General features: G+C 40.2%; 1 protein-coding gene across 1 annotated transcript in view; it reads right to left on the bottom strand.

The window, feature by feature from the left end:
* The window catches only part of rab10 (RAB10, member RAS oncogene family), a 76,556-nt gene that overhangs the window by 2,596 nt on the left and 46,646 nt on the right, over positions 1-27,314 (bottom strand). The window contains exons 2-5 of the mRNA XM_041187819.1: positions 17,007-17,067; positions 9,673-9,811; positions 6,220-6,309; positions 605-706 (exon numbers count right to left, since the gene is read on the bottom strand). Of these exons, the coding sequence (XP_041043753.1) occupies positions 605-706; positions 6,220-6,309; positions 9,673-9,811; positions 17,007-17,067 (392 nt within the window). The remainder of the gene's footprint in view (positions 1-604; positions 707-6,219; positions 6,310-9,672; positions 9,812-17,006; positions 17,068-27,314) is intronic.

The raw sequence follows: 27,314 nt of genomic DNA, 5'->3' as shown, positions 1-27,314 counted from the left end.
TGCATTAAACAATCCTGTTTTAAGCACAGTAACCTGGTGCAGTTTCATTAATAGATAATCTCAAACAAAAACACACTTAGTGTGTTAATCTACACCATGCTACTGTCACATGTAGGGGCAATTGGCAGAAATTCACCATGCTCATTGCTTTTAATCTGCAGGAATAGCCAGTTTTGTGGGCTCAGCCAACTTCCAGTGCAATGTTTTAAACCAGCATTGAAGATTGGAGAATCTGTATGCTTGACATAAATTGGATTTAAAATTCTGATTTTCTGCATAGGTTCAGCTGATTTTAGTCAAATATCAGCACAAACTAGTGAAGAAACTCCATAACCAATACATCATTCTAGAAGCAAAAACGCTTTGATTTCCAGTATGTGATTACATATTGAAACAAGTGGTGAGAAATATTAGTTACAGATTGCCTGTTTTTTCTTACCTCGTTAGGCGATGCTTTATAATCTTTGAAAAACTGAACTTGCGTTCTAATCCTACAATTTGACTCAATGTTTCAATACCCTTTCAAAACTGAAAATAGACTGAAAAATCAGTTTGAAATTATTCAGCTATGAATTGCTTATTTACAGATCTTTTCGATAGTTACCTTTCGAAGTATGTCTTCTGCTAATGTGAGGAATGCTTTCTCAATGTTGATATTAGCTTTTGCACTAGTCTCGAAAAACCTAATCCCGTGTTCTCTGGCAATCTAGAATAAAACAATTAGCCAAGTCACAGAGGATATCAGGATATTTGCTACAAATAATTAAACCATCTGGTAGCTTTTGTTGATGTCAAGCCATCTTAAAATATTTCACTATACATTGACACTTAATAAACTTAGCAACTATAATCTTAAATATCATAGGCATATGCTGCAATGCACTTTAACAGTGGTACATGTACTCAGGAACTAGCTGACATTTTAAATAAGAGGCAGAGTTCAATCACACTGCTCAAAGCACAAAGCTAGTTGATTGTGTTGCTTTACTCCAGAAGTTTGTCTCCAAAAGCATGACTTCTGATGATTGGTTAGGAATACTCAGACCATAATCCCACAATGACTGACATTCATTCCACTCTTGTCATTTCATTAAAGCATTTATGATGGACAGTGTAGCCTGGGTGTCACTCCGATTAACAATCTATGATTTTGCTGTTACTCTTCCTTCTCTAGTACCGCATTCCTATTTTTTTTTTTTACATTTCCTTCTCCCGCACCCCCCCTCCCCCCACCCAAAAGATGATGCATGATTATTTTTTATCTACTTAGTGCTTTGCTGCTCTTGCTCTGAATTTTATTTTTACAAAAGGTTTTGAACAAGAATTTACGTAGCATAGGCTTGGTCAGCATGGAAAGCATCGAAGTTATAAACTGTCCACTTGTAGAATTTTTTAAATTCATGGGATGTGGGTACTGCTGGCAAAGCCAGTGTTAAGAGAGAGTGTACAAGGTGGTTTTCATTTGTTAGCAAGGGTAACCTAGGTGTTTGGTAGGGTAACTTGACAGCCGTAGTAGTTTTAGCCAGTAGCAGTTTTAGTCATGAAAAAGGTATTAGGCAGAGACTGCTGGGAGACTAGACATATGTTAGCGAGGCAAACGAACAGCAAAAACCAGCCCAGACTAGCTCACAGCAGATATGAACCCAGTGATTAGAGATAAATAGGTGTCAGTCATTAGAATTCTAAGGAAGATGCGACAGGAGATCTACAAGGCTTAGCACTTATTGTGGCAGCAATTGTAGCTAACGAGGTGTCAATCACGGGGATGCCAAGGTATGCTGCGGGACAGGACTGGAACATTTTACACTTGTGATAAATTGAGCACCTGCATGATCAAGAACACACCCACAGTCACAAAAGGACAGGGACTAGCTGTATAAAAGGCAATGTAACAACTCCAAGAGGGCAGAGTGCTGACTTGGACTGGATTGACAAAGAGGATCTCCCTGCGCTCGCTTGAATAAACAATTGAAAACCGTAACCAAGTCTCCAAGGTGTTTGATTTCATCGCAACACCGGCATTTGTTACCCATCCGTTATTGCCCTTGAGAAGATGGTGACGAGCCACTTTCTTGAACCAGTGCAGTCCATGTGGTGTTGGTAGACCCACAGCGCTGTCAAGGGAAAATGGTTAGATTCTCTCTTGCTGGAAATGGTCATTGCCTGGCACTTGTGTGGCGTGTATGTTACTTGTCATTTATCATTCCAAGCCTGAATATTGTCCAGGTCTTGCTGCATATGGACACAGACTGCTTCAGTATCTGAGACATTGCGAATGGTACTAAAGACAGTGCAGATCACTTTTGATCTTATGGTGGAAGGAAGGTTATTGATGAAGCAGCTGAAGATGGCTGAGTCTAGGACACGACCTTGAGGAACTCCTGCTGCAATGTCCTCGACTGAGATGATTGGCTGTAACAACGACAACTATCTACCTTTGTGCCTATGAATCTAACCAGCATAAAAGCACGAAAGCACGGAAGAAACTCAACCAGAGCCAGAATCTGCCTCCTCCCAGCACAGGGTCAGAGGAGGGGCAGCAAAAGCGAAGGGGCTTCACACAAAACATTTATGAGTTTTATTTTAAAAAAAAGTATTTTAAAAAGTAAAGCAGCCATCCAGCTCTGCAGTATCACAGTAACCACATAATTGGCACCCAATCACAAACATCAGAAAAGTTTTCATAGGTGGGGGAGAAAACGCATCAGAATAGATACAAAAAGACAAATGAACAGCCTTGAAATTAATACCATTGTTATGAGGGGTTTAGCAAAAGAGTTGCATTTATATAGTGCGTTTTAGGATATAAAAAGTGCAATTACTTGTTGCAAAGTAAAAAACATGGCAGCGAATTTACACACAGTAAGATACCACAAACAGCAGTGCGATAACAACCAGATATTGAAAAATAGTTGGTTGAGGGATAGATATTGTCCAGGACAGTGATGAGAGCTCACTTTCTCTTAACAGATCTAAAGGTACATTTTGAGGTCTGCCGAAAATATGAGTAATGTCTCATCTGAAGGACAGTAATCCATAATGCCCATTATGTTGCTGTAATATTTGTATACGCACTACTGGCACGATATCTAAAGGCTAAACGTTTTGAACTCCTAAACTGTGCCTGCAGAGAACTTGTAGCTATACAAAAGTGGAGATGATTATATCATGTGCATCTGGGACTATGAATTAAAATCAAACAGCTTCTTTGAAACACTATGCTAGAGGAAGCTGAGTGGCTTCACTGAAAACGTAGCAAATTGCTACCAGATTTAGCACCTCAATTTGCTGACACTTGCTTGGCCAGTTAATTCTCATGTTCTATGCACACATGGCCCTTCCATCTCCCACAGACATCAACAGTCAAAGTCAAACTGTATTCCAACCCCTACTTTCAGCCAGCATGTAGCCTTTCTCCACTTCTGCAAGCTGGACATGCATCCAGTGTGAGTTAGGCCAAGTTCAGGGCTCGGGCTGAAGGACCAAGTACAAAATACTCCTATTCCAAGCAAAAACAACTCCCAAGAATTGCTGGAAAACTGGCTTGGCAAATGAAGGGGCAAGAGTAAGGAGAAGTAGCAGGAAGAGTGTGTGGAACAATATCCAAAATGCCCGAATGCATGGGCAGGAAACAAGCTTAAGAGCTACAAAGAATTATGAATGGTTGGTCTATGTGCTCTAAGCTAAGTATAAATGAGTATAATGAGAATAAGCAAACTCAAAATCTGAGGTTGAAGGGGAAGGCAAAATATCATTATAACAATAAAAGAAAATGTGGAAAGGAAAGGAAATTAAAAAGCATTTATTTCATATGCTGGACAGAAACCCCAAATAACATCTTTACTGAAATCCTAACAGTGGTATGAAGTTTTAAAGCATATGCACAGCAATTATTTCTAGTTATTTAAATCTCTAGGGCAAAAAGACACCTATAAAAGATATTACTTCAGTTTTGAAGTAGTTAAGTGCAGCATTTGATTTGCACTACGACTGCACAGATTGGAGAAACTCGATTGAAAAAAATAACTCTGACCACAGTGGTACAATGCAACTTATTTAGAAGCATTAAATGAAAGTTAGGTATTTGCAATGAGAGAGGAACAAGAGAGTCATCCTGGGATGTCTTGCATACTACATAGCAGTTGGCGGTACAATGTGTTATGATCTCAGCTGAGGTTAACACTGGACAAGTCTGATCCCAGGGTGGAACCCACCTTGACAGATCCTAACTTTCATTTGTTTGGATGCATGGAGAGGGGCTGCTGAACAGCCAGCAGAGTCAGCTAATGAACTTTTTAACAAAAGCATAAAACATTTAAAGAAATGAACTATATTACAATACTCCTTCACCTACAACTATACCTTTACAGATTATATATATAGGTTGTAAGGATAACACAAGTTACAAAAGCTATCTTAAACTCTAATGTTCACAGTAAGTACAGTCCATGTAAACAAATAGGTGACCTGGGGTCAGGCATGCCACACTCTGAAACCGAGTGACAGGTGCCGCTCCAGACAGATGCTATAGATCTCTCAATTCCCCCAGACACTAGTCACACCATGAGCCAATCAATCTCACTGAACTCAGTCTTTCACACTAGGGTTTCCAATCTCCATTCTCCAAGAATTCGCTTCGGAATGTTCTCCCAAACCAACGCTTTCTCTCAGACGCCTTCCGCAAAGGTTCACCCTCCAGGGTTTCGAACTCTCCTTCCGATGTTCCTCTCCCCTGGGTCACCACATGCATTCAAGCTTTCTTCCATGCAATCTCTCACCGACTCAGCTGTCAACTGTACACCACTTCTTCATATGTTCATAGCAAAGAGTTACAGACCTTCAGTTGCCTCTTTGCATCTTGATTTCTCACAAACCTTTACATCTTTGATTCTGCTTCCTGCAGCTTGGTGCTTTCAGCTTGAAGCCTTTCTCTACCACATACTCAACTCCACTTAACAGGGCCTTTTCCAGGTTCCTGTCCTTCCTTTGACTAGAAGGTCTTCTTGGGACGTTCTCCTGTTCCACTCCCCTGGATTCTTGCGATTTTCTTCTTTAGTTAGGAATTGGCTAACTGCCCCTTCTAGATTCTTGTGTGTCTGTGGGAGGGACCTGCCTCTCTGGACCCCTGTTGCTAAGCAATAGCCTAGTTTTTCTATTCTTGTTTGCTTAACTTCTCTCACAATCAAGCTCTCATTAGAAATGCAGGTATCTTTTAAAGTAAAACTATAACTAAAACTCAACTTAACCTATTCTTAACAGATACAGGAATACAAATAAAATTTAACCATTAAAGCTAAAACTCAATTCTTAACACCCACAAATACCAATATAACTTATTTAAACTGTCTCTATTTCCTAACAAATGACAGACATGATTCAAGGCTGGGTAAAGGGTACTAACCACTACTCTCAACTAAAGGAAAAAAGTAATCGTGTGTCATATGTAAACCATCTCATCTATTTCACCAATATTTCAAAAAAAATGAACACTTTAAAACAGAAGAGAACATAGCATTGGGCCAGAAACCCATACTTTGGTTTTCGCCCTAGTATTTATTTACTAATTACATATGAACTAAGAAATGCCAGGAATTCTCTTCAATCAGAAACACTTACACTTCAACATGCTAGGTAAAGTCAGTGGTCATGGGTTTAAGACAATAATTTCCCATTTGGCTCATGATTTCAATGCTAGCTGAGGAACAGGAGGGAACGATGGAAAAGAGGTCACCCATTTGCATACCGAAATGTCCCACGAACAGCAATGAAAAACTGTTATTGTGGTTATGTTAGTTGAGGGATAAAATGTGGCTAGGACACTTGCCCTGCTCTTTGAACAGTGCCATAGTATCTTTAGTGCCCACCTGAGGGGTAAATAGGGCCTTGGATCAATGCTTCACCTAAAATACAGATCAGTGCAGCATTCAGCCTATATTAAGTGCTCAAGTGTCTGGAGGAGGTCATGACACAGCCTTCTAATTCAGAAGCAAGTGTTGCCACAGAGCCAAAGTTAACATCTTGAAGAGGGGCAAGGAGGAATACAAACACGGGGGACATCGGACTACATGTTAGATTGTGGAGGTCTGGCTATAGCCTTATCAGGTCTTGCAATTGCCCCCTTTATCAAGGAATGGTTGTGACAAAAGACATCACAGAACAGAATAGTCATTAAAATGTTAAAACATAAGCAAAGAAAAATTTCCCAAGCAATGAGTTTACCTGTTCTCCTTTTGATTTCGGCACCACTCGCTTGTCTTCCATGTCACACTTGTTGCCTAACAACATTCTCTCTACATCTTCATTTGCATGCTGAAAAGTAGATTTGGATGTCAGTTCACCAGCACTTATCTAACTGAAGTCTGATCCAGCATATCTCAATATCATAACTTAACACATTATCTGTTCATACTGCAAAAAAAGTGTATCAAACACAAATCATTCAAAAACTATCCAGTTAGCTAAGTCACTAGTGAGTGCCAGTAAATCACCCATATCATTGTTCCACCTCCCAAACTCACCAAAATGAAGCAAAACCAGCAAAAAATGGTAGAATTGCCACAACAGTTTTGAGCTATTTTCTTCTCAACCATGCAACTTTCACCACACCCCACCAATTCCCACGGGCTACAACTTTTCTCTCGTTCCTTGATGCCAAGGGTAGTCTCACTCACCTCTGGAATGGGCTCCTTTGCCCGTTTTTTCCCCCCAAAGATGTAAACATTTGCAATCCTCTGATACCACTCTTGTGCTACCTTTGCCAACTCCACCCTTCCCTGCATGCCACCATTCCATTCAGATTCTCATCACTCCCCAGAGGCAACGTACCTTTTTCTTTCCAAGCAAGCCATCCTTAATGTTGAATATAGTCAAGATGACATCCATTGTGTGAATGGACAAATAAAATAGAAAGCGCTACTTTAAATTTAAAGACAAAAAAAAGTAGGATAAGGGACGGTGGGTGTATTTAAGATCGCTGTCAAGAAGTTGTTCTTCAATGATAAATATACGGAATAGATTTCAAGACATTGTAGTGGAAGCAAAACCCTGAAATCTTTCAAAACATCTGAATGTTGAAAGAGAGGGATTGAGGGAAGGAGAATGAAGGCCAGTTTCTCTCAATTAATGAATTATGGATTAAATGCTCTTTTGAATCTGTAATTAATTTTCAATCTTTTAAGGGGATAACGACTCAAACAGCAAAAAAATCTCATCATCTACCAACTCAACTGCTTTCCTTGTGGGATGTACTGTAATCATGTACTGGAGGTTGATGCATGATTAACTGCTTTTTCAAAATACCTGTTGCAAAATAAAAATCAAGCAGCAATCTCATTCTCCTTCTCGCGTTAAAAACAGAAGCAAATGGTTCATTACCATCCTGCTGCTCCAGGCGGACATTGTTTATAAATCCTGCACTCTTTGGGGAGAGGAAAATAGTCAGGAAATGACAAGAAACATTTGGTTAGTTATGATATGTTGCAGGTTTATGAATATCTGAGGCAGAAGATACTTGGCAAAATATGCAGATGGAAAAAGTAAAAACCAAATGCATTTTCCAAAACAACTGACACACATCAACCAAGTTTCATTTAATAAATGAGAGCACCCAAGAAATTCGGATCGAATACAACTTAGCAAATTGAGCTCTAAGGAAAGCATCAATAACAAATTGCATGATCGAAGAGTTTCACCACCTGCTTGACAGGGTTTTAAATTAATCTTCCCAACATCAATAGGGCTCAGTACTGCATAATTAAAAGCAATTCAGGAATTCAGTAGGACACCTAGTTTTATAGAGCTTGCACTCAGGAAGAGCTGGGGCAAGTATGGTTCTAGGTGCTAATATTGACAGCAGAACTTCAACTAAAACAGCATTAGCCAGCAGTGGCACACAAGAGATCCCAAGTGATCAGGAACACACATCATACAGCATAAGAAACTGGGGTAAGAGTAGATCACACAGCCCATCGAGCCTGCTCTGCCATTCAATGCAATTATGGCTGATGTTGGGCTTCAACTCCATTTTCCTGCTTGCTCCCAATTTCCCTTAATTCCCCAAGACACCAAAAAATCTGACTATCTGAGCCTTAAATATATTCAACGATGGAGCATCCACAACCTGGGGTACAGAATCCCAAAAATTTGAATCCTTTGAGTGAAGTAATTTTCTCTTCATCTCAGTTCCCTTACCCTGGGACTATGCCCATTTTATAGACTCTCTGACCCCGCAATGGAAACTAATCTCTCAGCATCCACCCTATCAAGCCCCAGGCAGTCTGAGTAACAACCTTTAACCCCCTACTCTCTCATTTCGTAACCAAACAAGATTGCGCTTCATTCTTTAAAACGACAGAGAATATAAGCCCAATTTACACAACATATCACAGGACAACCCCCTCATCCCAGGGACCAATTTAGTGACCGTCACCATACTGCTTCCAATGCAAGTATATCCTTTCTTAAATGTGGATACCAAAACTGCATATGACACTCCAGACAGGAGCATGAGCTCCACCAATTCAGTGAGTTTCCAGCTCCAAGTACTTAAATTAGGATACAATACATTGTTAAAATACCTTCCCCTCAGCGTAGAAAGTAGAAACATAAACAAAATGGAAGGATAATGATCACTACTAAACCAAAATCACTGTTACAAACATCACAGAAGGTGCTTAAGAAATGTAATGTACAGTCCAGGATCAGGCAAGCTGCTTTATCAAATTACTAAGTTTCTTCTCAAGTCAACAGCTTTTACAATGAACATGTTTAGCAACCAGAAATACCAGCGTGATTAGCTAGAACAATTACTTCAACAATTTGGATTTACATGGCACCTTTAATGCAGTGAAACTTCAAAGTAGTTGAAGCACATTTGGCCCATTTTGTCTACCCTAGCTCTTAAATTAGAGATATATAATGTAGCTACATTTTCCTGCTGTTCCCTTCAAGTGCATTTTGAAGATTTCATTTTCACTTAAAATAGTGTCAATCATCCAAATTATAACTTCTAATTCCCAATGCCAATATAGGGGAAGCTTCCAAGCTCTACTATCCTTCCTATAAAGTGGTGTTGATAATAGTACATTAAATTGCAAATGTAACTTAACCAGTGCATCACTTTGATAAAAGCAAAATACTGCAGATGCTGGAAATCTGAGATTAATGCAGAAAATGCTGGAAAATCTCAGGTCTGGCAGCATCTGTGGAGAGAGAGAGAGAGAGTTAACATTTTGCGTCCATATGACTCCTCTTCAGAGCTCTGAAGAGTCATATGGACTCAAAACATTAACTCTGTTTCTCTCTCCACAGATGCTGCCAGACCTGCTGAGTTTTTCCAGTATTTTCTGCTTTTATTTCAGTACATCGCTTTGCTGTTTTCACACCAATTACTTCAATATGGCTGTTTTTTTACATGTAAAAGGAAGCTTTATTATTTTGAAGCAAATACATTTTTAATTTACATCGCTGTTGGAGGTTTCATATCGGTTAAGATGCTATGTGGGCAGCATCACAGTGCACCAGTTTTGAAAACATTTGAATTAGTTCAGTGAATTAGCACTAACTATCAAGTACTGTCGTGCAACTGCTCTTCACACAAGACCACCCAATCCAGTAAAAAAACCTGCTTTCCAAGACAACACATTTGTAGGCAATTTGTTGCAGCATTCTTACCTCGTCTATGTTCCTCAGCCATTTGCTGATGTTTTCAAAGCTTTTGGCATTTGTGATGTCATAGACTAGCATGATTCCCATTGCTCCCCTGTAGTAGGAGGTGGTGATGGTGTGAAATCGTTCCTGTCCCGCCGTATCCCTTCAAAACAGGTAAAATCAGCACAAGGGCATTTTTTTTAAAATTCAGTTGCACACATTATTACACATAAGTAGTCAATGCAACCTATCATTGTGTATTTTGTAGAAAATTAAAAGTATCCCATGAAGGCTTCAACATTTCAAAAAAGTTAGTAACTTTTTCTTGCACTTAAAAGTCACATGCTTGCAAAAAGATTCTAGGTTAAAATTCTGTTAAAATCAATACCTCAGCCAAACTGAACTTTCAACCACTTGCCAGGAAGTTTGGGGGGGTGCGGTCGGCAGCAACAGACAAATTACTCTAGTATACTCAATGAAAATGTGGCCATCAATGATGATCCATAGAAAAGTTACAGCACAGGAAGCCATTCGGCCCATCTTGTCCATGCCAGCCCAAGGGCACCTGGGTGCCCTTTCTAATCCCACCTTCCTGCACCCGGCCCATAGCCCTGCAGCTTACAGCACTTAAGGTGCAGATCCAGGTACTTTTTAAAAAGAGTTCAGAATTTCTGCCTCTACCACCAACTTGGGCAGCGAATTCCAGACACCCACTACCCTCTGAGTAAAAAAAATTCTTCCTCATGTCTCCCCTACACCTTCTGCCACTTATCTTGAATCTAAGTCCCCTGGTTCTAGAATTCTTCACCAAGCAAAACAATTTTATCCTGTCCACTCTATCTATTCCCCTGAATTTTGTACACCTCAATCAAGTCAATCTCAGCCTTCTTTGTTCTAAGGAAAATAACCCCAACCTATCCAATCTCTCGTAGCTACACTTTTCTAACCCTGGCAACATTCTTGTAAATCTCCTCTGCACTCTCTCCAGAGTTATTACGTCCTTTCTGTAACATGACGACCAGAACTGCAAACAATACTCCAGTTGTGGTCTCACCAGTGTTTTATACAACATTATATCCTTACTTTTATATTCTATACCTCTGCCAATGAAGGAGAACATTCCATATGAACTTCTTTACAACCTTGTCTACTTGAACTGCTGCCTTCAGGGACCTGTGTACTTGTACGCCAAGATCTCTCACTTCATCTACCCCTCTTAGTATATTCCCATTTATTGTGTAAACCTTGTAACTGTTTGACCTCCCTAAACGTATGACCTCACACTTCTCTAGGTTAAAATTCATCTGCCACTTTACCACCCATTCCACCAACCCATCTATATCGTTTGAGATTATGGCTATCCTCTACACTATCCACTACTCAGCCGATCTTTGTGTCAGCTGCAAATTTCCCAATCGTGGCCCCCCACGTTCACGTCCAAATCGTTCATATATAACACAAACAGCAAGGGTCCCAACACAGAGCCCAGTGAAACAACACCTGAGACAACTTTTCATTCACAAGGGCATCCATCGACCATTATCCTTTGTTTCCTGTTACAAGACCAACCTTTTAGCCAGTTTGCCACATTACCCTGAATCCCATGGGCTTTTACTTTCCTGACCAATCTGCCATGTGGGACCTTGTCAAATGCTTTGCTAAAATCCATGTACACAACATCCACTGCACTACCTTCATCAACCCTTCTTGTCAATTCCTCAAAGAATTCAATCAAATTTGTGAGGCAAGACCTTCCTTTAACAAATCCATGCTGACCATCCCTGACTAGTCCATGCCTTTCCACATGATAGTTAATCCTATCTCTCAGGATTGATTCTACTAATTTGCTCACCACCGACGTAAGACTAACTGGCCTTTAATTGTTTGGCATTTCCTTTGATCCTTTTTAAACAATGGAACTACGTTTGCATTTCTCCAGTCCTCCAGTACCTCCCCTGTATCTAGTGAAGATTGGAAAATCATCCTCAAAGCATCTGCAATCTGCTCCCTGACTTCCTTCAGCAGCCTCGAAAACAATCCACCTGGCCCTGGTGACTTATCAACTTTCAAGGATTTCAAGCCTTCAAGTACTTCCTCCCTCTTTATGACTATCCCATCCAATATCTCAGTGTTTCTCCTGGCTACTACATCTACATCCTCCCTTTTTGTAAACACAGACAAAATATTCATTCAAAACTCTTCCCACTGAATCTACATACGTTTCCATCTTCATCTGATAGGTCCCACGTTTTCCTTAACTAAATTTTTAGCATTAATGTATTGGTAAAACATCTTTGGGTTATCTTTAACTTTACTTGCTCATCTTTTTTCATGCCCTCTCTTTGATTTCCTTATTTCCTTTGTCCCTGCACTTCCTATATTTGTCTAGGCTATCTGCAGTGCTTAGTTCTTTGTGCCTATCGTACACTTTCTTTTTCTGTTTGATCTTCCCCTGTATTTCTCCAGACAACCAGGGGTGGGGGTGGGGGGGGTCTAGATTTGGCAGTACCACGCTTATTGTCAGGGAGTGTTTACTTTGTACAATTAGGATCTCACTTTTTAGTTCTTCCCACTGGTTTTCCACTGTTTTATCCTCCAGCAGTGCTGTCCAGTCCACCTCAGCCAAGTCCCTTCTCAATTCTGCAAAATTTGCCTTACCCCAGTTCAAGATTTTTACTCCTGCCTTATCTCTGTCCTTTTCCATGGTAATGCTAAATCTAACTGAATTGTGATCACTGTCCCCGATATGGCCGCCAACTGTCACTTCACCCACTTGCCCTTCTTCGTTCCCCAAGACTAGGTCTAGAATTGCATCTCCTTTCATTGGGTTTGTCAATAATTGGTTGAAAAAAATTTCTTGGACACAATGCATGAATTTTTCTCCCTCAGTGCCCCTTATATTGTTTGAATCCCAGTTGATATTAGGATAGTTGAAGTCTCCTACTATTATTGCCCTTTTGTTCTTACAAGCAAAAATTTACCTACTGTTTGTTCTTCTATCTCCCTTTCACCATTTAGGGGTCTGTAGTATACTCCCAGTAGTGTGACTGCCCCTTTTTAATTTCTTAGCTCAATCCATAAAGCCTCGTTTGTTGACCCATTTAGTATATCATCTCTTCTCACAACTGGAATTGATTCTTTAACCATTAGTGCTATTCCCCACCCCCAACCTTTTTTTTTTATCTCCTACTCTATCGTGTCTGAAAACTCTATAACCAGGGATATTAAGCTGGTAATTTTGTCCCACCTTTAGCCAGGTCTCTGTTATAACAATGGCATCCTGCTGCAATGTGTCTACCTGTGCCCATAACTACCTTGGTTGTAATACTCCTTGCATTGAAGTACAAACAGTTTAACTCCATCAACTTCCCTTGTTGGACACTTTGTAAACTTTGCTTCTCCTGTAACTCCACGTCTAACACAACATCCCTAGCTAATATGCTACTTCCATTTTTCTGATCTGAATCTGACCTATCTGATCCTACTCCTGGGATCCCATTCCCCTGCCACACTAGTTTAAATACTCCCCAACAGAACTAGCAAAAGTCCCCACAAGGGCACTGATCCCAGCTCTGCCTGGGTGCAGCCTGTCCAGTTTGTACAGGTCCCACCTTCCCCAGAACTGGTCCCAGTGCCTCAAGAATCTGAATCTCTCCAGCCACACCATCTCTCCAGCCACATATTCATTTGGTTTATCCTCTTATTCCTGCTCTCGCTAATATGTGGAACTGGGAGTAATCCTGAGATTACTACATTTGAGGTCCTGCATTTTAATTTATCCAACTTCCTGTACTGAGCTTGCAGGTCCTCATCCCTTAGTTTACCTTTGTCATACCACAACCACTGGCTGTTTACCTTCCCTCCCCAGAATGTCCTTCAGCCGCTCTGTGACGTCCTGGACCCTGGCACCAGGGAGGCAACATACCATCCTTGATTCACGTTTGCAGCCACAGAAATGTCTGTCTGTGCCTCTAATTATTGAATCCCCTATCACTATAGCCCTGCCACTTGTTTTCCTCCTGCCCCTCTGAGCAACAGAGCCACCCATGGTGCTGTGAACTTGGCTGTTGCTGCTTTCCCCTGGGAGGTCAACCGTATCCAAAGCGGTATATCTGTTAGAGAGGGGTATGACCACAGGGGACTCCTGCACTACCTTCCTGAGTCTTTTACTGTTCCTGATGGTCACCCATTCCCTTTCTGCCTGTGTAATCTTCACCTGTGGTGTGACCACCTCGCTAAACGTGCTATCCACTACTTGCTCAGCATCGCGGATGCTCCACAATGAGTCCACCCGCAGCTCCAGCTCAGAAATCCGGTTAGCTAGAAGCTGCATTTGGACACCTTCCACACACATGGTCACCAGGGACGCTGGAAGCATCCCTCATTTCCCACATCCTGCAGGAGGATCATATCCAAGTGCAGAAGTGCAGTATGGTGGATTGTGAGCAGAGTATTGCTTTTTTTTTCCAGTAAAAATACAGCCAAACAAGAATGCCATGAGGGTAAGTGACAATGCTGTTTTACTTCATCCCAGAGTTGAAAAGCCTGGAGGAAAGTTATTGATAAACATGCAGCTGGAATGAGACAGCGATGATATTGCGGGCTATCAGAATCCAGCCTGATCTCATGATTTACATACATACATGATCCACCAAGGGGCACTAGATACTATTTGGAAGCACTGGCTGAGTTTTTCTATTTCCTAGCTTGGAGATACTAGATCTAGGAAACAGTTGCCTGCTCCCCAGCTACCATATCTCCTAAGGGCAAAGGGTGATACTAGGAATAGCCCAAATTAATTCTCAATTACTTAACAGATTGAGAAAGAGAGATGTTCTGATAGCGCACAAAAACTGATCAGTTTGCACCTGCAGGAAATCAAGCTTTAATTTCCATACAATGTCACCTGCCTTTAAAAGCTCTGCATCAGATTAAAACAGCACCAATATGGAGATGCCAAGGATGAAGAAGGCCTACTTATTTTCCCCTCCCACAAAAGCAACTGCACCCCACCCACCACAGAATCTAAAACTCAATGTAGTGGATTTTTTTTGCCTCCAGTCTTGAGCAGGACACTTTATTGCTTTCCTCCAGCCCCAAAACCCCCTCATATCAATCCTATGCATGCCTTTTTACCGTATTGCATTGTGTCCCTTTGTCTTGCACTCATTTTAAGTGATATAATGCTCCGGATTTTTCTGCTCTATTCCACTTATACAATACGCCTAACATCTCGATCACCTTTCAGAACTGCAGTCCACTTTAAGCATTCCTTTGTAAACAGTAAACCTGGTGCCTATTCTCTGCATGTCTTCCAACACTCTGATGCTTCCTTTGTGCCTTGGCTACTGAAAACGAACACCAGATGTAGCCTGACCAGGACACTTGAATTTGGCCTCAAATTCAGTGATTTGGTATTGTGTCTGTATCCTACTTACTGTTAAACTGCAGTTTCACAACTGGACAGAAATAACTACAGCCCTTAAATATAGTAAATGGTGCAAGGAACTTGAAAGAGCAACAGGTGGTGAGCAGCAATTGTGTTAGGGAATGTAACTGAAATCATGCAAAGCAAAAGATTTAAGTTTAGAGATGGTTAGCAAGACAAGGATGGGGCTTAGGGATGCAATTCTGGTTAAAGATGTTTGAAGGTTTTGTCATTAAGGAAAAGGCAAAGAGAAGAAATGCAGAAGAATACTAAACAAACTCAACCATTACCAAACCCACTATGGCATGACATCCAAGCCATCCAACAACTTGTAGAAGATTTTGGAAAATAAACTAATGGGAGAGAAATCTGCTGCTTACAGAGAGAAAAGCCTGCATGTTGTTTGACATCTAGCCTTATTTACAGCGGTATGTAAGGAGGTCACCTGATTATGCACACTGTCTGTTTATTTTCAGGAAATGATGCCTTTGAGTGTTCTGCTCTTACTGGAGGGAAATAATGTCCCTTATTTCTTTGATCTACAAGTAGGAGAATCTATATGAAATAAATACCAAAACGATAGATGCACTCTCCCCCAGTCAGTTTCTAAAAAAATTATTATTAAGCTGTGTTTTGAATACACTTTTATTATTTTACAAATGCCAACTTAGGAGGTGCATTTAGTATTTTTGAATTTAGATTGGCACTTCAGATATTAAGGCAGAAGGTTTGTGTAATCTATTATCCACATTATATTTTTGACCTTCTGTATACTTTGTTATTGTTATGCAATTTAACTTTCACATATAAATGCATAGTAAATAAGCTATGTACAAATTCATGAAGGGTAAGGTGGTGACCCTCTGGCATCATACCCAAGTTCTTTGGAAAAGGAGGTGGCTGCTGTCTAGAAGAATTGATGCAGGAACAAGCAAATGCAACAAGGGAGAAAAAGCAGCTACACTATCTGCCAAGAATTAAAAAAAAACTCATCCCAGGAGAGAGACTTTTTAATGCAGAAACTGAAATGTCAGTAATAAAAGAAATAGCAAGGAAGATGAGTTAAACTTTTGATTTGTTTATACTCCACACAAAATATAGATGATTGAGCCAATGGAGGCCAGCATGGAAAATTGCAGTGCCAAACTATTATCCATCCTTAATAATCAAACAATAGTGCTTCACAAAATTACATTTAGTTGCACAATGTACCAAAGTAGCCTTATAGAGCTTTAACTTTTCTGGTGGTTCCTACTAGAAAAGGAAGGAGGAATGATATGATGATGCATTTAAGAGGAAGCAAGATATGTGTGTCAGAGAGAAAGGAATAGAAGTGTATGCTGATAGGATTAGTGGAAACCTGTATGGAGCACAAACTCCAGCACAAAATTAACTGGTTCAAATGGCCGGTTTCTGTGCTAATAAAATTCTATGTAACGAGGATTACTATCAATTTAATTGAGGACTGTAGTAATAGATATTACTCAATATTGATACCTTATACTTAGGAAGTCAAAATGAAACATTCATGGAGAATGAGGCCAACATTAAAAAAGGAGCAGTGTAATAGTACTGGTTAGATGGCTTGGGTTTTTAAGTTAGTCAGTTGCAGGAGGAAATTAACACTGCGAAGGTGGGTTCCAGAATTGCAGTTTTAATTGTTCGAGGTACAATATAATATTTCAAAAAAATCTGTACAAGTGCAATCACAATTGCAATAATTTGTTTGGAAATTCTGAATACATTAGAAGATGGCAATAATCCTCTGAACACTGACAATTAAGTCAGTTTTCAAATACACTGCATTTCTCATAACTGAACTAATACAACAGCCACTTAAAGATATTTTTTCTTTATCATTACAGATGCATCCTTCAAGCCACAAAATTACTTTATCTAGAGATGCAATTAGTAAAGGTTCATCACTTACCATATCTGCAATTTGATCTTCTTTCCCTGTAGTTCCACTGTTTTGATTTTAAAATCAATTCCTGTAATTGAGAAAGCCACAATTTTAAAATGCATTAAAATTTTGTAGATTTTTTCAATTAGTCAGGATCCAGACTAAATGAACATTTAAACTCTGAATCAAACCAACTTAAGATTTCCTGGGTTTCCCCAAGAATGGCCAAGTTTTGAAGCAATTCAGTGTTAGTTCAACATGGCTGCCAGTTACAATTGGTTAAATTTGATAACCCAATTTCCTTGTAAATCTAATCAAAGACTTGCACAATTTGGCGTCAAAGGACTTCATTATTGCAAAGGAATCTTTTGATGCTTATTCACAATTAAGAGACAATAGTCTAATACTTTGACCTTGACAAAAGACTGTCTGCAGATCACAAGTGCCCAAAAAAAGCTATATTCACAAAAAAAATTTATAGATTAACTAATTTAAAACAAAAAACCTGTCTACATTATTTCCTGGATATCTGCTTGTTTCAAAAATCATAAATAGGGCCCATCTATCACTTTTAGGTTTAATATATGTCACATACATGTTTAGCGTTCTGATTATACTATCTTACAGGAAGGAGGATGCCTGTGAAATTAGCAAAATTCTGATCGTTGACAGTGCAGCACACATTGAATCTAGGGAGCGAAAACATGAAATTAGTAAAACGCTGTCCTCCAATTCTCATGCCCAGTTGTGGAGCAATATTGAGGAGGTTTTTTTCCCCTCAATTAGGATTCTTTGCCTGAGCATAAAATTAAGTGGTGCAAAATTAAATAATTCTCAATTTTAGCCTCTTACTGGGTCAAAACACCACCGAAGGGAAAACTCTAATTCAGCCCCAAAATGTATTCACACTGACTACAGAATCTCTACCACCACAACATTTGCAATTCAAACAATTATCTTTGCAGGTTCAGAAATAAGCAGTTTATTTGCAGAGTGTTTCATCATTTGATTCATCAGAATGTGAGTGAAAGCTGCAAAAGCTAATTTCATGTGGGATCTTTCAAACTGACAATGACTTCCTTATCAGCTCGTGTTTGATTCAAATCCACATTCCAGAGATACATACACGATGTACTACACAGTCCTGTATTTTCTTTTTGAAGTAACTTATTTTCTATTTCTTAAAGCTTTTTCACCTACTCAATTGTAGTAGTCTTCTTCTTGGGTAGTCCCTCAGGGAAAAGGATGACTTTCTTTCACTCCGGAGTCGTGGGTCCGGAGGTGACTAAAAAGTCAAGGCGGGTAGGTGGGATGCTTGGATTTTGGTACGCTTCTTCCACTGTTTGCGCTTGGCCTCCACCTGGGCCTGTCGGAGATGTTCAACATGATTGGCACCATCGCAGGTGCTTCTTCTCCAGTTTGGATAGTCTTGACCAAGAGATTCCCACAAATCTGTGGGGATATTGCATTTTTTCCAGGGAGGCTTTGTGGATGTCTCTGGAACATTTCCTCTGCCCTATTGGTAACTGCTTTCCACAATGAAGCTCAGAGTAGAGAGCTGGTTTTGGGAGTCTTGTGTCGCTAACACCAATGAAGTTCTCCTTCTGACAAAGCCTAGAACATGGCCTGATCATAACGAACACCCTTTTTCATCAGGCATGTAAATAAAAGACCTCATGGCAACATTGGCACCTGCTTGACTAAGTCATTGTCCAAGCAAGGGAAAGCAAGGATGTTCGCACTACCTGCACCATGACAGAAGCTAATGACTGCTAGACCAACCGTCACCTAGCCCGGGCTACAATCTCCATTAACCTGGCCAAAAAATAGCAGTGGCAGCACTTGAAATCGATGTCAATGGACTTGAGGACTCTGCGAAAGAACGAGCTACTCAGATAGCACCTAACAGGCAACCTGGCAATGCTCAACAAATAGGTGTCCACAGTGCCTGTCCTGTCCTCAAATCTACCATAATCAGTACCTGCAAGGATACTCTTGGTTTCTCCACCAGGAAATATCAAGACTGGTTTGACAAGAATCCAGGAGCTACTAAAACGCAAGCGCAAGGGCGTTCCTGAACTAGCAGTACAATCAGAATCAGAATCAGAGAAAGAAAGCGGGTCAACAGCAACAGTGAAGGAACAACGATATATTTCCAAGTCAGAATGGTGAGTGATTTGAAGGGGAACTTCCAGGTGATGGTGCTCCTAAAGCCCAGCTATCTTCAGCTACTTCATCGATGACCTTCCTTCCATCATAAAAGTCAAGTGTGGGGATGTCTGCTGATGACTGCACAATGTTAAGCACCATTCTTGGACTGCTCCAGTATTTGAGTCGTCATGTCCAAATGCAGCAACGCCTGGACAATATCCAGGTTTGGGCTGACAAGTGGCAAGTAACATTTGTGCTACACAACTGCCAGGCAATGACCATCTCCAACAAGATAGAATCTAACCATCACCTCCTGACATTCAATGGCATTACCATAGGAATCCTGCAGGGAGTATCGCACCTCCAGACTCCCCAAAATCCATCCACCATATACAAGGCACAAGTCAGGAGCGTGATGAATACTCTCCATTTGTCTGGATGAGTGCAGCTCAAACAATACTCAAGAAAGCTCAACACCATCCAGGACAAAGCAGCCGGCTTGATTGGCACCCCATCCACATTCACTCCCTCTACCACCAACACACAGTGGCACCATCTACAAGATGTACTGCAGGAACTCACCAAGTTAGACAGCACCTTCCAAACCACGACCACCACCATTTAGAAGGACAAGGGCAGCAGATGCATGGAAACACCACCACCTGGAAGTTCCCCTCCAAGCCATGCACCATCCCAATTTGGAAATATATCACTATTCCAAAATCCTGAAAATCCCTCCCTAACAGCACTCGGTGTATCTACATTACATGGATGCAGCAGTTCAAGGCAGCAGCTCACCATCACCTTCTGAAGGGCAATTAGGGATGGGCAATAAATGCTGGTTTAGCCAGCAACACCCATGTCCTATGAATGAATAATAAAGATGGTGGGTGGAAAGAGCGCAGGAAATACAGCAACTCACTGACAACCACAACATGCGTGGATTCTTCAGTGCAGTCAACATAGGAACAGAAGGCCATTCAGCCCGTCGAGCTTGCTCCGCCATTCAATGCGATCATAGCTGATTGAACTCTTCAATGCCTTTTAATAACACCACCCCATAATCCTTTAAATTGTTAATCAGAAATATATCAATCTCTACCTTAAACATACTCAATGACTGGGCTTCCATGGCCCTCTAGGGTAGAAAATTCCAAAGATTCACAACCCTCTTGAGTAAAGAAATTTCTCCTCATCTTGGTCCTAAGTGGCTACCCCCCCTATTTTGAAATTGTGTCCCCAGGTTCTCGACTCCCCAGCCAGGGGAAACATCATACCTGCACCTACTCTGTCTATTCCTTTTAAGTATTTTGTACCTTTCAATGAGATCACCTCCCATTCTTCAAAATGCTAGAGAATACAGGCCCAGTTTCCCCAATCTCTCTTCATAAGACAGTCCAGACTTACTCCAGGGATGGCAGGTCTGGAACTTTCGCTGCACTCCCTCTATGGCAATAATATCCTTCAAGGTAAGGGGACCAAACTGCACACAGTACTCCAGATGCGATCTAACCAAGCTTCTATATAATTGAAGCAAGACTTCATTACTCCTGTACTCAAATCCTCTTGCGATAAAGGATAACATTCCATTAGCCTTCCTAATTACCTGCTGCACCTGCATGTTAGCTTTCAGTGACTAATGGACAAGGACACTCAGGTCCCTTTATAAATCTACACTTTCTAAATCTCTTACCATTTAAGAAATACTCTGCACATTTGTATCCTTCTACCAAAGTGGAAAACCTCACATTTTTCCACATGATATTCCATCTGACATGTTCACGCCCACTCACCAAATCTGTCTAAATCCTCCTGTAGCCGCTTTACATCTTCCTCACAACACATTCCCGTCTAGCTTTGCATCATCCACAAACCTGGAAATATTCCATTTGGTCCCCACATCTGATTCACTAATGTATACTGTGAACAGCTGGGACCCAAGTACTGATCCTTGCAGTACCCCAGTAGTGTCAGCCTGTCAATGCAAGAATGACCTGTTTATTCCTAGTGTTTTTGGCCTGTTAGCCAATCCCTAATCCATGCCAGTATATTGTCTCCTATTCCAAGTGCTTTTATTTTGCTAATCAACCTCCTCTGGGGGACTTTATCAAAAGCCTTCCAAAAATCCAAGTATACTACATCCATCGACTCTCCTTTATCAATTTTGTTAGTAACATCCTCAAAAAAAAACTCAACAGGTTTGTCAAACATGATTTCTCATTTGCAAATCCATGCTGACTATGCCCAATCAGATCACGATTAACCAAGAATCCATTTATCACATCTTTTATAATAGATTCTAGCATTTTCCCGACTACTGATGTAAAACTAACAGGTCTGTAGTTCTTTGTTTCTCTCCCATCTTAAATAATGGGGTGACATTTGCTACCTTCCAATCTTCAGGAACCATTCCAGAATCTACAGAATTTTGGATGATCATCAGTGCATCCACTATCTCTATACCAACCTCTTTCAATACTCTGGGATACAGAATATCAGGTCCTGGGGACTTATCAACTTTCAGTCCAATTAATTTCTTCAATACAACCATCTTACTTATACAAATTTCCTTCAACTCCTCATTCTCCCTAGTCCCCTGGATCTCTAAATCTGGGAGATTTCCCGTATCTCCTCAGTGAAAACAAACACAAAGTAATCATTTAGCTTCTCTGCCATTTCAATACCCCGTTAGGAATTCTCCCAACTCTGCCTATAATGAACCCACATTTGTCTTAGCCAAACACTTCCTTTTTACTTTTACCGTCCGTTTTTATGTTTTTGCTAGATTGCATTCCTATTCTATTCTCTTTACCACTTTCTTGGTCTTCTTTTGCTGTATTCTAAAAAAACCTCCCAATCCTCAGGTTTATCACTATTTTTGGCAACTTTATAAAGTCTTTTCTTTTAATCTTATACAGTCTTTAACTTCCTTTGTCAGCCACAGTTGACTGACTTTTTTGGGTTTTTGTACCTTGAAGGAATGCATAGGTGCTGTAAGCTATGTAATAGTTCTTTGAAGGCTCTCCATTGCCTATGTACAGTCATACCATTTAATGTATTTTCCCAATCCACCTCAGCCAACTTGTCCCTCATACCTTCATAATTTTTAAAATTCAACTTTTAACACCCTTGCTTCAGAGTGAACTACTTTCAAACATAATGTAAAATTCTATCACCTTGTGGTCACTCATCCCTTAAGGTTCTTTTACAAGGTTATTTAGCCCTTTTTCATTACATAATACTAGATCGAAAGTAAGCCTGTCCTCTAGTAGAGTCAACATTCTTAGAAAACCATCCCTAACACACTCCAGAAGCTCATCCTCCACAGCATTTATGCTCAATTGGTTTACGCAGTCTATATGCAGATTGAAGTCACCGACAATTACTTGGTAATCATGGGCAACTTCCCTTCAGGTTCCCACCCCAACTGACAAGCTAGTTTAAATACATCCCAACAGCATGAGCAAATCTCCTGTGAGTATATCAGTCACGGTCCAGTTAAGATGTAATCTATCCAGCTTATACAGGCCCAGCAGCCCCAGAACCAGTCCCAATGCCTCAATTCTGATGCCCTCCCTCCTACAATAGTTCTCCAGCATGTACTTAATTGATCAATCTTCCTATTCCTATGCTCACTAGAACATGGCACTGGGAGTAACCCTGAGATTACTGCTCTAGTCAAGACAAGTTATGGCCCATGCACCCAAGGCCCTACCCCACAGAGCTAAGAATGGAGTGGTGCTCATCAAGGTCAGAGAGCCGGTCAGCACGCACTGAAAGGGGCACTTTGAGGATCTCAACCGAGACTTAGTCATATAGTATAGTAATTAAACCATACAATACATTTTGCAACTGGAAAGTCAAAGCAAACAAAGTTCTCAGGTTTTAAATAAATTTAAGACATCATTTTCCCCAGGCTTGGAAGACACTAAGTTGACTCTTCCACTTGCAATTTTAATATGATTAAATCTCTGTATTGGTGCAGGTTTCTAATAAGAAGTGTGTAGACCTTGCTGTGCAGAGTGTCACGACAATGGGAAATTGTGACTGAGTGATCAACCGATAATTTGGCAGCTAACTGAAAACACCCTTTTTAAAAAGACAAGAAAAGACATTGACCAAAGATGGCTGCCATGAGTCACCTGATGTCTGAACTGTAGGCTGACCTTTTCTGAAAAATTACTATAGATATGTCCTGACATATTGCACATGGAATTTGACACTGCGGACTGTCAAGATCCACTTCAAGAAGGACTACTGAAAGGAATAGACATCTCACTTACATCTTTGAGCTTACCTCTCCAGGGGAGAGGGAGCCCACCAAGACAACAGGGAACTGCTAGCCAGAAAGGATATACAACCAATAGACAGAAACCCCCTGTGGAGGATGAAAGAACCCTATCCCCTGTTGGTTTCTACTATTTTGAAATGTGTCAAAAGTTCCTGACAAATCGAAATATGATTACTTGTTCTACAACAATGACTTTCACAGACATGGTAATCAAATTCCTTTTGAATATTCAGCGAGCAGGATTTTAAGAACTGGGTTTGCCAAGCAGAGGTAGAGGGATCTGGAGAAACTGTTAATGGAGCAGCAATGACTCTTTGCACTCGTTACAACCGGGTGAGGAGGAGTGAACTTCTATTTGGCCTCCTCGGTTGGTAAAGATGTGAACACATTGGAGAGAGTGCAGAAGAGGTTTACAAGAATGGTTTTAGGGATGAGACACTTCAGCTATGAGGATATGGAGGGGCTGGGACTGTTCTTCCTGGATAGGTGGTGGCCAATAGGAGCTTTGATAAAGATGTTCAAAATCATGATGGGGCCGGACAGAATAGATACAGAGCTGTTCCCGCTCATAAAGGGATCAAGAACAAGGGGGCACGGATTTAAAGTGAATTGCAAAAGAAGCAAGCGAGACATGAAAAAAAAATTTTCACACAAGTGGTTCGGGTCTGGAATACACTGCCTGGAAGTGTGGTGGAGGCAGGTTCAATTGAGGCATTCAAGAGGGCATTAGATGATTATTTGAATAGAAATAATGCACAAGGGTACAGGGAAAAGGCAGGGCAATGGCACTAGGTCGTAATGCTCATTTGGAGAGTCAGTGCAGACACAATGGGCCAAATGGCTTCCTGCTATGCCATTAAAATTCTGTGATTTTGTGATCCTTAAGGAAAACTCAGTCTAAAAACCATTCACAGATGGTGTATTTCCATCGGAAAGAACATGAAAAACCTTCCAGAAAATACTGCTTACGGAAAAGAAAATTATCTCCAGAAAGTGCAACTAACGTGGACTTCAATTCAACTCCTGGATTTTAAAGGAATCAACTAACTTAACACAGCTGCAACGTTTAATAATCTACACCTCAAAGACGAGCAAAGGACTTCTAACCGTATATTTTTTTTAACTTTTATTTGGACTCCTAACTTTCCTTACTTCTGATACTGGTGTGAGACATTGCATCTTTTGTTTTTTTTCCCCCACAGGTTTAGTGGCTAATGAACTTGCTTTTTGACTCAAGAAAACCTTGTTGATTTGCTTCTTATTGTTCACTGCATAGATAGTGAAAATTACATTTGGATTTGGAAAAAGATATCCACTGACAAAAGAAAATTTAAAAAGCTTTGCTGCGGCCAACCAAGGAGGCAAGCCAGTTCGTTCCTCCTAACCCAGTTGTAACTGAGTACAAACTTGGGGAATTAGCTCCTGTGTCATTGTTGTAGAAATGAATGGCCAGAATATAATAAAAGTATAGATCATATTTTCCATGAGTCTAACACTACTGCTTCCATATAATGCAAATCATACACTAAAATGGAGAGCAGCTGAAAGACTAGAAATTCTGCACATATTGTTACCTACACTTATTCCAGTAAAGATTCCATGTCTGACTACCAATTATGTTCGTGTGCTTGTGAAATCCAAGAATATTCTGATTTGGGTAGGCCTATCAATTGTCAAGTAAAACAGTCACTCCATTTAAACGCTGGTGGACAGGCCCAAAACTAATTAATTGCAGTGCATTGGCTGGTGAACTATTGAGTATTTTGAGAGCCCTAAAAGAATTGGCAGCTCCAGATATTGCCAGGAGCATCTTAACATCAGATGAAAGCAAGTCCACATGCTTGAACAAGCTAGCGCTGGTCATCAATTGATGCTGATACTTCCAGCAACACCCAATTAGACATGACTGGATTTTGTGAGCTCAGTGTTCTAATTTTATTGAATTCTCCAGGAAATTTGGAACTAAAAGCAAAATTCGGCAGCAACCTGCATTTATATAATACACAAGGTGGGGAAACGTCAAAGAAATTCTGATATGGAAACAAGATATCTTTTCGATATTAAGGATGTTAAGAGTTAGCTAAAATTAGGTTTTAAAAAAAAGGAAGAATCTTAAAAGGAGGGTTTAAGGCGAGAAGTCAGGTGTGCTGTCAAGGTGGATAGTGTTCAAAGCCTTGAGGGGCAACTAGCAGCGAGACATTAGTGGCTGGGCCATGTGCAGTATAAAAATAAAGATTTACACTATGATCTTAGGCTTAAGTCAGGTTAAATTTTCTCTCTAGGGCCACCTAGGTACCACATTCTCAAGAATGGATTTCCCCAAAATAAGAAATTTACTTTTTTGTCCCCCTGGAGATTCCCACTATAAACTATAGCCCAGGAACAAAAGCAGGCCAGATTAAAATGATTTAAGGTTTAATTCTTCAAGATTGGTTTACTCAACTCTGTAGAGTGATTGAAGATGTTAATCTAAATTTGTCAATTAAAGTTTGTGGTGGTGGTTTGGGATTGGGGCGAGTGGGGAGGCAGAGGAAAGAGGAAACAAGAGAAATAAAACAAGGAGAGCAAAAAGATGATGACCAAATTGACTATCTGTATCTTTAAAAGCATGAGTTGGAGAATATCATGATAAAGGGTACCGGCTTTCAAGTCAGGATGCACTCCTACATTAGAACACAAAAAGGTTTCCTTAAGACCAGCAGAAAATTACACATTTAAAAATTTCGATCCAAGAACATATTCCATAAATCACCTTCAGTCATTTGCTTTTGAAAGGCAAGATCTCAATGAGTTTTATAGACTGCTAGCAGAAAAGGTTACAAGAACAAGTTGATAGCAATCTTCAATTAGGAAAACAATTCAATTATTACTTTGCAAGCACAAGATGATTCTAAAAATTGTAAAAAAAAATTCTATAGCCTTTGATAATCTAATGTTTCTACCATAGGGCTAAAATTATAGTTAAAAGAATTCTTAACTATGAAGCAGAATTGGCTTTGCAGCACAAAAATAAAACTAAAGTAAAAAATGTCCATGCAATATCTTTCAGGCATTTCTTCAAAACAATTCAAAATCTCTGGGCCCAATGCATTTATTCCAGAGTAAGGTTTGTAAAATCCTCTGAGATGGTGCAATGTCATCCAGTTATTTCACTTCACTTGCAAAGCAGTGCAAACAACAATAACGCTCACATTTTCTCATTTGAACATTTTGAATGTTTCCTTAAAGGAAACATTAGGGCATCTGACTAATTCTTAGTTATAGAATTCAGGAAAACCCAAGAACGACTAATAGTCTTGATCTAATCTAGCACTTAGGCCTGATCCATCTCTGGGTATACTCAAAAAATGGGAATCTATACAAATTTTATCACAGGCAACATTTTCCTTTTGAATGCAAGATAGAATGGTTCCATCCAATAGTTACTTCAGTATTCATAAGAATTATAAACTAGGTGGTCGGGTCAAGTATCCTTTATCAGTGAGTCCGAAAAGCGAACACATCCAAAAACCGCACTTTTTTTGAACCTCATCGACCTTTAGCGCGGACAGTCTGACCTGAAACAACACAACCCGAGCCGACTGCACCAGGCCTTTAGTGAGAGAAATCTAATTGTTTGTCTGCACTGTTTACTTTGCCAACCCTCTCCTCACGGATGGCACCATGGGTGGGGATGTATGTACCCTGTATCTATTATTTAGTACATCTCACTTTTCTAAGCCATTTTATTTACTTTAGACTATAACTAGCCTAGGCTTTGGCCACTGTAGTGTAATTAGGCTAAGGCCTATAATTGGCACCTGAATCCCAAAATTATCTGAAATCCAAGATGCAAATCAGCCCCAAGGGTTTCGGATAAAGGATACTCGAACCGTATATAATACAAGAAACCA

The sequence above is a fragment of the Carcharodon carcharias genome, chromosome 5 (genome assembly GCF_017639515.1).
Source record: "Carcharodon carcharias isolate sCarCar2 chromosome 5, sCarCar2.pri, whole genome shotgun sequence".
NCBI lineage: Eukaryota > Metazoa > Chordata > Chondrichthyes > Lamniformes > Lamnidae > Carcharodon > Carcharodon carcharias.
Note: the sequence above shows the minus strand (reverse complement) of the source record. Positions and strands in the feature narration are given on the sequence as shown.